Source organism: Daktulosphaira vitifoliae, unplaced genomic scaffold (assembly GCF_025091365.1).
Source record: "Daktulosphaira vitifoliae isolate Bord-2020 unplaced genomic scaffold, ASM2509136v1 Scaffold_5, whole genome shotgun sequence".
NCBI lineage: Eukaryota > Metazoa > Arthropoda > Insecta > Hemiptera > Phylloxeridae > Daktulosphaira > Daktulosphaira vitifoliae.
This window is the reverse complement of record NW_026099576.1, coordinates 29,593,961-29,610,286: the sequence shown is the minus strand read 5'-3', so window position 1 is coordinate 29,610,286 and position 16,326 is coordinate 29,593,961. Positions and strand designations below refer to the sequence as shown.

Sequence of the window (16,326 nt, the reverse complement as noted above, 5' to 3'; positions counted from 1 at the left end):
CTTGGTGTTACAATATAATTGAAATATTCAGAACTGTATTCCGTATAGTTTTCAACTAATCAGTATTAATTATAAAAATTAGTTGTGATAGAAAAAATCTAATTGCATATTGAAATCAGCGCGAAAAAATGATTGATAATAGTATATTTCTGACTCTTATGTCAAAAAATGGTCTAAATTCCTTTAGACCATTTATTCATAATTAACAAATATTTTTATGAAAAGGTTTGTATTTAACCCTTCATTTTTTAAACACGTTTGCTATAAAAGTAATAATTACTATATAATTTTTTATAAATTCTCCGAAAAAATTACAATACTAAGTTATTAAATATAAATTTAATTTTATATTTAATGGCTATAATAAATATATATTCATATATTATACTTTTAAATCAAAGAACTACTAATTAGGAATAATGAAGGAAATAGGAGTTATTTTACTTTGATGTATTATACGAATATTTTAAACTAAATACTTTTTACAGATTTGCATTAAATAATTCCTTATGATATTAATTTTAATCACTGTCAGATATAATCTATAATATGTCCACTGACGTACCTCACTGTGCTACCGTTTTTTAATAAAATGACAATAATAGAAATTGTTGAATATAGTATATTTTAACCTGAGTAACTTAAATTATTTTTTGAAGTGAAATATAAAAACTAATGTACGGGGTTTGAGTTAAATAAAATATATTGCTTTTTAATTTTTTGATAGAGAAATACTGTATTTAATTCTACTAATTCTAGTAATAGTAAAAACTATGATAGATAAATAAATTTAATGAATTATTCTAGATTTAAAAAATTTGGTATGAAAATAACAAGCAAATTTTCAATTAATTTTATCAAATCCTAAATTTTCATATTCAATATTGACAAAATCTTTACACAACTTATCTAATTCATCACAAGCCTCTTGATAATTGATATAAATATTAGGTAATGTAACAATATTTATACATTTTTCGTTTTTTTTTTTCATCTCTAAAATTTCTTTTTTTGAAAGAAAAGGATTTTCATGATAGAAGCAATGTTTTTTATAAACTAGCGATCCATTTTTCATAACTAATTGTAATGAGGAAATCATATATTTTGCGTCATCCATATAATTGTCTGCTACAATTTTTAAATTATTTGAGTTACAAAATTCAGTTCTAGACAAGTTCTTTAATGTCATCCAATGAAGTACATTATTTACTATGTTCCTTATTGGTGATATACAATAAAATGCTCCGTTTTCATACCAAATAAGAGCCTGTTTCAATTTGTTCATTGCGGTATTCAAATAATTTAAAAATACCTCAATATTTTTAATAGACATAAAAAAACTACTTACGCATTTAATATATCTATTGGGACTGTACCGTATCAAAATATTAGACTTTTCTAAATTACAAATATTAAAAATTTTAGATAAATGTGAATAGAAGTTTTGTAATATGTTATAAAATCTACACCTTAACAGTAGAGTGAAATGCTGTCTTTTGAGATGAAAATTTATATTATTCGCTTGATCTCTAAGAACTCGGTTTACACTTAATACTTTATTATTGTGTTCTATATATAGATGTTTCAAAGTCTTCCAGTTACCCTCCTTAATCATAATATTCATATTTACTATTCCCTTTTCATGTGGAACAAAATAACACGGAGGTCCATAAAATAAATGATCACATCTGCATTAAAATATATCCAGTTAAAATCGTTTAAAATCTTAAAATTAATAAATAATTAATAACACTTGCTAAAAAAGAACGCTGTCAGTTGCAAGAGTTTTAGGGATAATTTATACGCATTTTTAAATGTTTGAAATGCTTTGACTTGTTGAATTTTTGTTTAAATTTTACAAAACGTATATGTAAATATGATTTATTATAATAGTCAGTTTATTCCTATAAAATTTATATTCGGATTGATTGATAATTAGAGAAATTAAAAATAAATACTTGCAAATTAAATTGTTAGAATGAATATGAATCAAGTCAAATTACTGTCAAATAGCGGTTATTTTATGACATCAATATTAGAAGGTACATATCATTGTTATAATTAATGGTAGTAAGGCACATTGTTGTGAGTTTATAAATACACTAACTAACAATACAGAAAGGATATCTATTGATAGTTAAAATTAATAATAAACAATCCTTGAATGTGACAGCAATGTCAAAAAAACCAATTAGCTACCTGTAATTGTAATCCCTTGTGTAGTATACATGATATTACCTCAAAAATTTGAAACTTTAAATGTTTATATCTAATAAACAAATAAAGTTAAAATAAAAATTCAAATGCCATTTACTATTAAATTAAAAGCTGAAACATTTTATTAAATTCAAAATATGTGTTTTCATTTAAAAAAACAAAGTGATACCCTTACAAAGCATAAGGGATGAATTTAAAAAGTATTACATAGTTAATAATTCAAGAATAATGTGTAACTAAAGATAATAAAAAAAATATATATTTAAATTATTATTATTCTGTAAGTAATTGAGTAGGTTATGATAAAAAAATCACCTGTATAACAGAAAGTATTTAAATCATTTAAAATTCTACGCGAAGACATATCTAAATAAGCAAAATAAATTATACTATATCATATTGTATAAAGACAGGAAAATTTAATATTTTATATATTAATTTTATAGAAAATGTGTAATGATTATAAAATAGTTTATTTTTGATAATTTTATTGCAATCTGTGCCATATTCTTATATTTATAAATTTACATAAAAAATAATAAAACGTATACTTTGTAAAATTAAACAAATATTCATCAAGTTTAAACTTTATTAACTTTAAATTTTATAATATTGTTGACAAAAATTCATAGTTCACTCTTTACGTCAATATAAAATTAATTTATGTCCAAGAATTTAGATTTATTATTTTATTATATCCTCATGTATGTAACTTTCATATTTTATAATATTATTCCATTTTAAACAGTTATTACAAGAGCTGGGAAAAATAAAAAGCTTGTGTACTTTAAAAAATGAAAACTGGACATTATATTAAGTTAAGAGCCGATAAAGTAATTGTGAGATGATTTTTGAAATCAGAGACTTCGAAATACTTTTTCAACTTACAACTTTTTTTTATTGTTAGTCAGTGTAATAAATTCAATATATAGAATTAGAGCGCAAAAATATGCTATATTTCCAATAATCACCTAAGAGGTGAAATTTAATCTCACTTTCATTTTTTAACAATAATTTTTGTAAATTTTAACGCCAAGTTTTTTATTTAATTTATAATATACATTAAGTATTTCTAAAATAAAAGATTAAGAAAAGCATTTAGAAAAACTCATGGGATCTCGTCTAATTATTGTATAGTTAAAATTTTATTTAAGTTCAAAAATAATATGAGGTATATTGTTAGGAAGTAACTTCCAAAAACTGAATATAAAATAAAATAATTATTTCAGCTTTTCTTAATTTTAATATTACAAATGCTATAATATTGAAAAAAATTAAACCTATTTGATTGAATTTAAGTCCATAAAACTTAAATTAATAGGTTCTTTAATTAAATGATATTTTGATTACTTATATCATATTTAAATGACAATATCAGAGTTTTAAAAATTTTAATTAGGGCCATACATTAATAAAGTTACCCAATTTGAATGATAAAAAGATTTTTAAAAATATTACCACCCATTTTCACGTTTTTTGATGATTTTTCAGAAAAATGTACAGATAATAATTTGATTAATTATTATGAACTCTTTTGTACAAATAAATTTACTGTAATATGTACTTTGCACTATAATATACTTAATTATATTATTACACTACTGTACGGAACTCAACTATAATGCAATATAATTAAGTTCCATTGTAAGGTAAAATTATTTCTAAGGATATATTTTAAAAGTAATATAGAGGAGTTGATTAAATAAAATTTTAACTAATTTATATTAAGTTTTTTATCATCAAATTTCTAGATATTAGCTTTAAAATATTTAGAAAAGTTAAAGGGCGGAGTAGTATTTAGCGACGATCAATTTCTACCACAACGCACAGATAAGAATTACTCTATGTTGAGCACCCCTCTCATCTATAAATAAAAACTATATTAATTCAAATAGTAATGATACAAAACGGGTCATTTATATTTCTTTACTCAACTGAAAACTTTCTTATTCTATAAAAATTATTGTACCTAATTTATAATTCAAAATTTTTGTTTAAAAAGCAACACATCATCTATAATAACTCATTTAGGATAAAATGAGTTGTTAACAATTATAAATTGATAAATTATTGCATTATAATACTTGATCCATTTATAACTCGGGAACAAATACATTTTACCAACCCCATTGAGATTTTTTACGTGCCTTTTCCATTGCTTTTTTCAAAAGTATTAAAAAAATGTTTGGAAATTATTGGTTCAAGACTTACAGCTTTTCAAAGTTGATATGTCGGAAAACAAAAAATAAATTAAAAAATGTTTTTTTTGTTATATTTAATAATATGAAATCGTGATCACATTACTATGACGTAATGCCCCTCGCCCAAAAATAATCTCAAAAGTATGGGTATATTCTAAAAATTTTGTTTTTGACCAAAATTACGTAATACAAAAAAATTAGGCTTTTTGTAGAATTAATTTAATTGCAATGTAAAATTATATTATTGAACTGATGAGATAATGCAATATTAAATTTAATTTATAAGACCAATCATCAAAATTGTACTAATTTCTAGTTTCTTAAAAATAATAAGATTATGGATTGAAATCGTATATTTTACAGTATTACTTACATACTTTAGTTTATTTATAAACACTGTAATGGAAGATTATTTTAATTTTTCTTATATACCATATTTATCTCCAACTATTTAAAAACCAACTAATTACAATGGAAAATTTTAATTATATTAAAATTTTTTAATTATGCAATAATGATTTGAATAGTAAAGTAGACGTTAATAATATTAATATACTAGAATCTTATCCCCCGCAAATTATATTTATAATCCCTTGTGTATTATACATGTATATTAACTCGAAATTTTGAAACTTTAAATGTTTATATCTAATAAACGAATTAAGTTATATTAAAAATTCAAATGCCATTTACTATTAAATTAAAAACTCAAACATTTTATTAAATTAAAAATATGTGTTACCATTTAAAAAAACAAAGTTGACCCCCTTCCAAGGCATAAGGGATGAACTTAAAAAGTATTACATAGTTAAAAATTCAAGAATAATGTGTAACTAAAGATAATGAAAAAAAAAATGTTTAAATTATTATTATTCTGCAAGTAATTGAGTGGGTTATGATAAAAAAATCACTCTGTATATAATATATAACTAATTTTTGCTTCCTGGAAGAATCGAAATATATGATGTGTTGATCCTTAATTAAAATTGTAAAAAAATTATAATTTTCTAATTTACTTGTATAAAAGCGGATTAATTATTTCTCTAAATCCAAGGTTTTCATAATCGTTAGTTATGGTGTTCTTGTAAAATGAATTTAGCATATATAACACACAATCGATAATTCTTAAATTGGAATTTACTGATTTTAAATTTAAATATTGCTTTTCAAAAATCAATTGATAGTTAATTGGTTCGGGTAGTTTATCCAGAATATGATTATTCCTTTCGTTACTTTTTACTATGTAATACAATCGACCAATGAATGTTTTAATACTTGAAAGTACATAAGTCGCATTTTTAGGTATAAAATTACCATCCTGGTCAATATAAAATGATTGATCTGTAATTTTCATGGCATTTGTAACATGATAGGCAAAATAAATTTCATCTACCAGGACGAATGGAGTTTCATAATTTTTTATATCTATATGACTCAAAAACGTCATAACTTGATATAATTTGTCAAACATAATAATAGAATTTTTTACTCCATGTTCAATATTTAATGTGCAATCAATAAAATCTCTGAATAAATTTGCTGTTGCATACTTTTCACATTCTTGTATACTTAAAGTAATAAACTCAACATAATTTCTTATTACCTCACTATATCTGTAGTTAAGTAAACAAACAACAATATTAAACACGGTCATAATATTTTCATTGTTAATTTTTTGTGCAAATAATTTTTCTATTGTAATATTATTGTACGCATTATCCAACTGCAAATGTTTAATTGAATTCCATCCTTCTTGGACACAAATATGATTTACTAATGTAACAACAAATTTTAAATATTGTTTTTTTTCTGTTTTTAATTGATTATTCAATACTTGGCCTATATAAGTAAAATATATAAAAATAATAATGCCGAGCTGCATTTTTAATAAATCTATAACACTAAAACTTTTATGCAAAACAGTTATGTTTTCATTTAGTGTACAATATATTCTTATTCTTTTAAAAATTAATAATTATTATTACTAATTATAAACGAATATTTGTAAGGTTTTTTATAGATATAAGGCATACGTTATTTTTAAAACCAACACTTAAACAAATATTTAATTCAATTATTTATAGAGTTAAATATTTTATCGTTAAAAATATTTTATAACCATAGACTAAACGACATACGTTATTTGATGATACTCCTTATTTATCTTTTATGAAAAAAAATATTCAGTTTTATAATTAATTCATACTAAATTTATTCGAAATGATATAAGAAATTATGATATTAAGTTATGCTTAATATAAACTTAGTAGCCTGTAGTATACAATGTTTTTAAACATTTTTCCAAACTTTTAATTTCAATTTTATTGCTTATGTATTTTTATATTGGAGTCAAAATGAAACTATTCAAAGGCCTAAGCAATAATTAAAAATAAAATTTCCCTAAATTGCGTTTTTTTTCTTCTCCATAATTTAGGATTGCCCAAATCACAAACCGTCTGGTCAGTGGCCACACTTATTGCACGTCTGCTGCGGTGAATTCGCGTTGCCGTCCCGTGACAACAACCGTCCGACCAGACCACCTGAAATATGTTGTGCGCTCAAATAGCATAAAGTGCAATTTACACGTACTTGTACATGTATAGAATTAAGCGTTTAGCTTCATCTACAAATAAACGTAGTTAATTAATTAATAACACTAATGAACTCATGTTCTCACCTGATATTTTAATTAATTTTTATGAACACTAAAAATTCAACTGTCTACAAGCTTCAATAACGAAGAAAGTGTTTTTTTACAAAATTCTCACATAAAATATTTTAAACGTGATGTATTAATGTCGACAGGAGATACAACTTTGTTGTATCTCTAACAACATAACCTTTTAGCTTTATAAATAAATAAAACCTTTGAGCCCTAATTATTATCAGCACAAATTTTGGTTAAGTTACTACCAAGGACGTGTCATACAGAGACCCAGACGTTTTTTAATGAGCAATTACTTATACCTTTACTTAGAATATATGAATGATTAATAGTCTAAACATAATAATAATAACACATAATTAAAATAAGATAAAATGTATAAAATACACTAAAAGAATAATAAGTAATACATGACAGTAAAGACTTGTTGTCAAAAACGATCAACACAACAATAAGATTACCGTTGGTGCTCTTGAAGTACTCACCCGACAATTCAATCCATTCACACACTGAAACATTTTTTTTTCTTTTTAAAAATTTAATGTAAAGTTAATAGTACAAAAATCTCAAAAATATTCATTTCCTTACCTATAGACGCATAGATCAGCATATAACAATTATGTTACAGTTATAGCAAACATTAAAATGTTAAATTAAATGTTTTACTTCCTGCTTTAAAGACTATAGACTACTAGGCTCCGCCCCAGACCCGGAGCCCTTCGAGCCTTANGCCTATTAATGAGGTATTCCCTTTAGGCCTATTCAAAAATTATTTTAGGAGGAAATTTAATATTTTTTACTTTGTTAAACATGTTATAGAAATTGTTTTGCTAAAATTAAAGTAATGATGAAAACAAAGGACATTAGGTCCTTATATATCAGAAGTTGCCTAAAAAAATATTGATAGCACTTGTCCAAGGAGGGGCCAATCTCTCTTAAATACACCCCTGTTATACACAAAAATTATTGATAATCTAATTATAATAATTGTGTTTATATTATAGAATAATTAAAAAAAAATTTAGCAGGTTATTATAAGTAGCACATTGTAAATTTAAATTAAAATTAATAATAAAAATAAAAATAAAAATTTAATTTTGATAAATATATTGGTAACTGCGATTAAACGATGAACATCATAGTTATCATAGATGAATCCCCATTCAAAAGATAAACACATAGTCTCATACATCATACATGAGAAAAAAGAAAATTATTAACTCTGTACTTAGTACTGTTCTTATAATGAATGTACAAACTTAAATAATTATAACGTCTTGAAATTTATATATAACATATAACATTCCTTGATTAAAATAGGGCGAATGCAAAATAGTGTCCTAATAATAATACATAATACACCATATAATTAAGGTTCATAATAAACGTATCAGCAGAAATGAATCACTGCGCATAATAAAACCATGCGCGTGGACTTAAATAAGATATAATAGGACGCGTACATGTGTATTATAAGCAAACAGAAAAATCGTCATTTTCCGTTAAAATTTGATGAATTTCAAACGCTCGTAGCGGCCAGAGTTTTTGTCGGATCTGGGATTTTCCGATTTTTGGCGCTTCCTCGGCACGTACAGAACGCCGTGGTATGATTGCGAATCGTAAAAAAAATCGTTTTCATGTCGTAAAGTGTCGCAAGAATTTCGGGCGGCGCGCCCTGGCGTCTCGAGCGCATGAAAAAAAAAAAGCTCGTAAAACGGTGAAAAATGAACGGATTGAATTGATTTTTTTATCATATCTCAGGAATGTCATTGGGCGGGTCTGATGAAAATTTCAAACCTTAAGTCGTAAAACGCTGGCGTCAGCGAGCGTTTTTCTCGAAAACAGTCGAAATTTTAAAACGCTCGCGGGCAAGCGACAAACATTTTCCGACCTTCGCCAATAATTTTCCCGGAGTCTGGTGACCGAGTACTTTCGTTGAAAAAAAATTTTTTGAAAATCCGAGCACGCTAAGTAATTTTCCCAGAAAAGCGTTTTTTTCCTTGTTCTATTATATATAGACTATATTACACTCCCTGATGTTGAAATAAAAATATGTCCTTATATTAAAAAATATTTTTTATATACTGTAGTAAACATTAAAATATGACTTTTTCTTATTTAAGACAGTGAACCGAACATATTATTTATTAATAATAATTAATTTAACATTAATTAATATTAATATGAGTTGACTTTGAATCGTGTATTTTATTTATTGTTAATAAACACGATCACTTATTTTCAATTTTATTAATACCGATGTATAACACTAGTTTACAACAAAATTTACCTATGACTTATGATAGTCATTTTTTATGTAAAATTTTCCAGAGTCCGAAAATGAAGTCCAAAATACAAAACGTAGACAGTTTTTGAGTTATTGCGAAATTAGCGTTTTTCGTGTACCACGAAAAAGTGTTTTCATTATATTCTAAATATCTTTAATGGCATTCAACCGATTTTCATTTTTTTACATAAAATTAAACAATATTAAATTATTTATAACTTTTATCTTAAACAATTTTTTATCTGACTTTTTTCTCGTTTGCTATCTACGAATTTACCTCTGAATTTTTATCAATTTTTTCACAATGTCAATGTAATTACCTGAAATATTTTATTTCATTAAATATAAAATACATATTTATGTATTTTATATTCAATTTTATTAAATCTATTACCAATAGGAAGAGATGAAAATCGTATAACATCTGCACCGTGTAGTAAAATTTTGTGTACGGACGCTGGCATGTAGTACCATGAGTACAGAGAAACAAATACCTTTGCTGTGTTAATACAATATTTTTCAAAGGCTTCTATATTAATTGTATATCCACTTGCTATAGTCGATATAATAATTCCGCAACGCTTTATTAAATTAATATCAATGCCAGTATATAAAGATGATGCTTCGGCATTTTTAAAAAATTTCCGTGCAGTATTGCCGTCGTTTGTTGTACCATGACCTATTTATAAAAATACCATGCAAATTATAAGTTTTTTACATAATATTTAATACATATAATATTTATATCCAATTTGCTACATTATTATTATAATTTTTTGTACCTTGCAACACAATATCAACTAGAAGTCCCATCTCAGCACGAAATTTATTTTGAACAAGTTTTTTTCGCGCATTATATTGATCTCTGTTTTCAGCTTTAACCTATATTTATAATGTATTTTATGAAATATTTAAATTAAAATTTACAAAATTAATCTTAGGAATTTTACCTGCCACGTTTTAAATTCTAACTTGTACGATAAGTGGATAAAATATTCAAAAAAACGTATCCACGCATGTAATGTTGATTACATTACATCCGTATCTGTAATTTTCCTTTATAACAGGTCGGCTTTTAATTGTCTCAATGTTATTCATTTCGGTCGGCTTACATCCGCAAATATAACAATTTTGACTGGATGTTCCAGTCATTGAATTGCAAACCTTTAAATGTGTAATAAAAACAAAATAACAATAATTTTTTACCATAGACTATTAAAAATAGACATTATTTTTTAAAATAAATAATTTAATTCATGCAAGTTAAAAAGAAACTTATTAAATTATAAATAAGATGAGCATTAATTTTACCTTTCCATCGACCATAGAAAATACAAGAGTGTTTTTAACTTCAAACTGTTCTTCGTCAAATAATACATGCGTATTACTTAATTCCCTTATTTGTTGTTCTATATCTTCAACTTCTAATTTTGTATTTTCATTAGTTTCTTTCATGAACATATATTTTATAGGTCGGCAAAATCTTGTTGACAACGGAGTGAGATTTTTCCAAATAATGTCATAACTATTACCACTATTATCACTATAACATCGAAGTTCAAGAGGGACAATAGAGAACATAAATACCGTTTGGTCTGTTTTACACACATTACTATTAAAATTTTGCCTATATTGGGCTTGACCACTACTACCGTCACAGCCCCATTTAGAAATCATTTCAATAGATTTTCTATTTTTTTCAACCTTGTTTATTGTTTCTATTCGAAAAATTCTATTATTTGTGTGATCTAATAAGTTTTGAAGAGGTATTTTACCTCTTCATTCAACCTGATTCGCTAACATACAAATTATTTGGATAACACATCAGTTTTGTAAAATAAACCTTTTTATAAGATGGATAAATATTACAGTTCCTTTTTTTAGAACCAAGACGAATATTCAGGTATTGTTGTTTTGTAAGCTTATTATCCACAATAAATGCTAGAGCTTCGTCAGGGGTATACGGAATTGGTTTATTATCATTGGAATTTTCCAAAATCATTTTCATTGCTGTGGAACTATTAGTAGAAGACGATAATTGGTCAAATAATAAAGCCTTATTTCGATTACCAGAAAAATATAGTTTATATTTTGCAGCGGATAAAATTTCAGGTGATGTCATTGTAATTAAAGTTAGAGCAGAGTTTATTTTACGTCTCTTTGAACGTTCCGAAGATTCAGTAAAATCGACATTAGGTCGGCCATCGATAGGTTTGGAACAAATTTTCCTATTTAATGGCATTTTAAATGGCGTTTTAAGCCATTCGGCGTTCGCTCTTAAAAAAATTGCATTGTGATGCTGTACTTTAGACCATTTCCTAGAAACCGCCATACAAAATGTTAAAACTTTATTTTCAATTAGTTTTGTAAAGGTAGTGCTCCAGTTAATTCCATTATATTTTAATTTAAAAAAATAAAAAATAATTACTCTTGAAGAAATATTACTGATATTCTGTAAGCTTATACCGTTACATTTAATAACATCAATCGAATCTTGATTTAATAACAAACATTTTGACACATGAGCAGAAGCTAAAAGGCACGTTATTAAAAATTAGATGTAATTAAAACTAATGATTTGTTAAAATTAAGTTTAAATAAAGTTTTTAATAATATACATAAAATAAAATAAAATAAATTATACAATTGTACCGTGCCACTAAACAAAAAAATACAGTGTTACGATATTTAAATAGCACTCAACCATTACTGTATCAATTTTTGGCCTTGAATTTTTGTACATGATCTTATAAGGATATAATAAAAAAAATTTTTATTAGTTGATTTAAAAATGGTACTTTTGGTCGGCTAAATCAGCGTTTGGTCCCACTGTGCGACGGGAGGTTCGATCAGGGCCCAATCGCCAGGTCACTTGGCTTGACACAAAAAAAATCTGTTCTCTTAACAGAATGAATGTTTAAAATGCTAATTTACTTCAATTATTTTATACATATGCATGCATAATACTTCAAAATCTGTATAGATTCAATGAATATCAACGAAATATCAGTATTTTTGTACACAAATTAGGGATAAATTGTCTAATCTAATGATTTGTATAATTTGTACCAATATGTATTGAAATATTTAAGAGTTCCAAATTATAGCTTAGCATTTCCATTTCTGATGTCGACATTAAACAATTTTTCCCAAAACGCTTCAAATAGTGACTAATATTATCAAATAGTGAATATAAAGTACGTGTTCTTCTATCATAGAAGCAGTGAATAGAAAACTTTATAAACTGTTTGTCTTCTAACTAGCTATACCGCTAATCCTGGTTTACGCCAACCTGAATCTGTCCAACTGACACTGTCCCGCGTTGGTTCACTTACACGAAGCCCCGCTATCGGTGCTACCTTTATCAGCCGCCTCCCTACTATGTGTATATGGTAGCTTGTCTGACTAACACCGCATGCGATTCGCCACGATACAAAGTCTAGCAAGTGCCGCACGTCCAACAACGATCCATCGCAAATATAGGTTGAAGTCATATTTGTGGTACTAACTGACGCGCATCGTCCATTTGACGCCGCCAATGTAGCATCATTTAGACTCAATAAGCTTGCTGAACATTTTATTTTTATTCTCATGTGATATTATTGATACTCATTACTGTTCATAAACTTTAAGTGTTCACCACAATACACGGCTCATCGCTAATATTTAACATTTAAAAATAACTGTTTTTCTTATTGTGTTTCGACACACCATTAACATCCGACCATCCTGTAACATAACAGATATACTGACTTATATTTATGTTTATAGTGGATATCGCTTTTTTCATTAATGTATCAAACATAAGAGCTTTACACAATTCCAATCTTGAAATCGACACAATTATTAGTTCGATTCTTGTTTTGGAAACCAATAATTGATAACTGAATACATTGGATAACTTTATTTGTCTGACATATACACTAGCGTCATTAATGTTATTAAAAACGTCGCAAAACCTATGCAACTCTATTGGACTATTATAATAAGTTATAACTTTGCACTCGATTTATAGTTATTTTAACCAGTTAATTAACCACATTTCATTTAACAATTTAGCGTCCCAAGTCTAATTGAAGTTGCTAAAGCTCTTAAATGATGATTTTTCTACGAATTAATATGGATGACTTAAAGTCTAATGAGTTAAAGACTATTTAAATCAGCTAGCGATGTTCTTTTGGTATACGAGCTGTTACAAAATGAGGTTGGATCTTGAATAACATTTGTAGATTTTAAAGAATTTAAAGCGTTTTCGTTGTGTCGTTATTTTCTAATTTTATGTTCTCATGTATTCATACGTCATGTTCTCTAAAAGTTTCGATCAATTTAAGCATCACTTTTGTAGAATCATTCTAATTGAATTCAATATTTTAGAGCTTAACCTTAATTTGTTAAACGCTTTTTAATTGCTTGAGCGCTCATTAAAAATCCATAAGAACATTTAGAAATTTCAAATTCACCGTTAGGATATGAAACACAATGTGAAATTTTTGTTGTTGGACTAAAGTCACAAAGCATCGTGTGGTGTAGTAGATAATAGCAGTTGGAATGTACATTGAGTGGTTTGTTAATGTGTGATATATGACCAAATTCACAGTTTTAATTGATGAAAATAACGTACTCCTTTCTTATGATTTCATATTGAGTTACTCATTTTTCCAAATTGAAAAACCTCGTGACATGTCATATATATGGTATGAGGCCTCCAATTTGAGATTGTACTTGATCATATGGTTGCCAACAATTTCAGTGAGTCTGGCGACCAGCTCGGGTTTAACGAGGCGTGAAAAATCCCGATAGTTCCATGTTCTTTCGATAACCAAATGACCCCAATACGGAATCGATCTCAGTAAAATCCCGGCTATCCATCAATTGCATACGTAACCTTTTCTACCAAACCGTGCTGTTTTTAACCCTACTACGCTTAACTGACTGACATGGTTGTACGTATATAAACAGAGGCGTGGTAAGAACCTCTAGGTGGTGCCCCTGTTTTTTTTCACACTCAACATCTTATTACTGTTCAAGGACACAAATAAGGTCAATAATTAATCAAACTCTGGTCAATCTACCACCCACAATCAGCAAAAACGGCTCTTGTTAAAGTTATATCTGACGCTGGTCTCTCTTAAAATCGAGGGGCTCATACCGGAGAAAGAATAGCTAATATCAGAAATCGTGAGAGAATATAAATGCGAAGTTCTGTGCCTGCAGGAGACTCATAGAGTCATAAAATAACATAAAATGCATGACACTCATCATCCAACGGCCGCTGCCATGAGCTTTACTAACGACATAGTGATACTTACAGCCGACCTGGGAAAGATCATAATATCATCGGTGTACAAACTCCCAGGAACCGGGTTCATTTTCACAGAGCCATACAATTTCAGAGACAATAGGACAAAGATTATAATTGGTGACTTTAACAGCCATAGCATAAATTGGGGATATAACGGGACCAATGAAGATGGTGAGAAGGAATGGGCGGAGGCAAACGGTCATTCTCTTATCTTTGACGCCAAATTATCAGCATCTTTCAACAGTGGCCGATGGAAGCCAGGGTACAGCCCAGATAATATTTTCACAAGCGAGATCATTGCTACCCTATTCAAAAAAGAAATTTTGACTCCCAGTCCTAAAACTCAACACCGAACGATTGCCTGCGAAATCAAAACCACAATCAACCCAATAACTGTACTTTTTCAATGCTGCTTTAACTTTAAGAATGCTAAATGGAGTTTTCAAAAGCACTCGACAAAGCAATAAAACAAATCATTCTGCCCTTCATCAGTACGAGACATTTTTTTAAGTGGTTAAAAAATATCGAGGAAGTACATCCCTAGAGGCTGTCAAATGGAATATATCCCAGGAATGAAGAAGAACCTCACAAACAAACTATACAAGTATGATGTGAGCTTCAAAAATCAACCCTTTAAACTAGAGACCGAGGCTTTGGGGGAAGAATTAATAAAGATATAACGAAAGAAAAAAAGAATAGCAATAAATACTGGAGGGAATTGACATGAAAAAAAAAAATAGTAGCAAAGAGTGGCGACTCATAGACAACTAAACTGTGAAAAGCGACCGAAATATCAGTACACATGTTTGTGTACTGATACTAATTGCAGACGAAGTAGGCCACCAAATTCTCATTTGTTATAATATTTTTAATTATTCATTAATAAATTAATGAATTGAAAAATTAAAAGATGTTAAAAATAATTTTATTAAAATAAAAAAAGTTTATATTTGGAAAAATCTACATACCTTGTGTAAAAAGCGATTGAGGTAGCTAGTTCATGGTATTATTTGTACATGTCATGTATTAAATCTTTTAAATAATAAATTGTTAGTTTTCAAAAAGATAACTGCACGTTAATGACAATTAAAAACAAATGTAACTGGATAAGAAGTGTCGAACTGGTTATATAATAAAGAATAATATGCGTAGGCATGAAACATGATCGGCGATATCATTTTTTTCATACAATACATACGACAGTAATCGTTATTGTGTGGTGTTACCTTTAATGTTGAAAATATGCTTACAAAAGCGTCTGGTAGCCGATGATAAAATTCTTAGAAAATGATTCATTACATACAATCTATAGGCGTGCAGCAAGTTGTGTTAGTTTACATCGGGTTTCATCCCCACTCAACCAATTATATTAAATTAATATATGTTAATTTTTTACTACCCCCTTCTTTTTGTCTTGGAGAAGGAGGAGATCCTCTCCCGTTTTATTTAGTTTACGTTAAGTTTCGTAGTTCCTCTTCCATTGCATTAGATTAGATTACATTGGATTTAATACTCCACCGAAAACGCCCCTTCACGTACCCGAACGTGGGAGGAGTGAGATGAGGGGCTAAAACTTCCTATTTTAATCTACTTACAATTAATCATTTATTTGTAGAAATCTATTTCAAAAGCCGACTTGGATTCGGTTCGTTTT

At 27.4% G+C, this 16,326-nt stretch overlaps 2 protein-coding genes across 3 annotated transcripts in view; one reads left to right on the top strand and one right to left on the bottom strand.

Moving 5' to 3' along the window:
• The window catches only part of LOC126908721 (uncharacterized), a 91,387-nt gene that overhangs the window by 72,659 nt on the left and 2,402 nt on the right, over nt 1-16,326 (top strand). The gene's annotated exons all lie outside the window — the stretch shown is intronic.
• Nucleotides 774-6,385, bottom strand: LOC126908718 (uncharacterized). The gene is made up of 2 exons (XM_050691030.1): nt 5,435-6,385; nt 774-1,688 (listed from the first exon to the last, which is right to left on the bottom strand). The coding sequence occupies exons 1-2, from the start codon at nt 6,298-6,300 to the stop codon at nt 845-847; spliced, it is 1,710 nt and encodes a 569-aa protein (XP_050546987.1). The 5' UTR covers nt 6,301-6,385; the 3' UTR covers nt 774-844.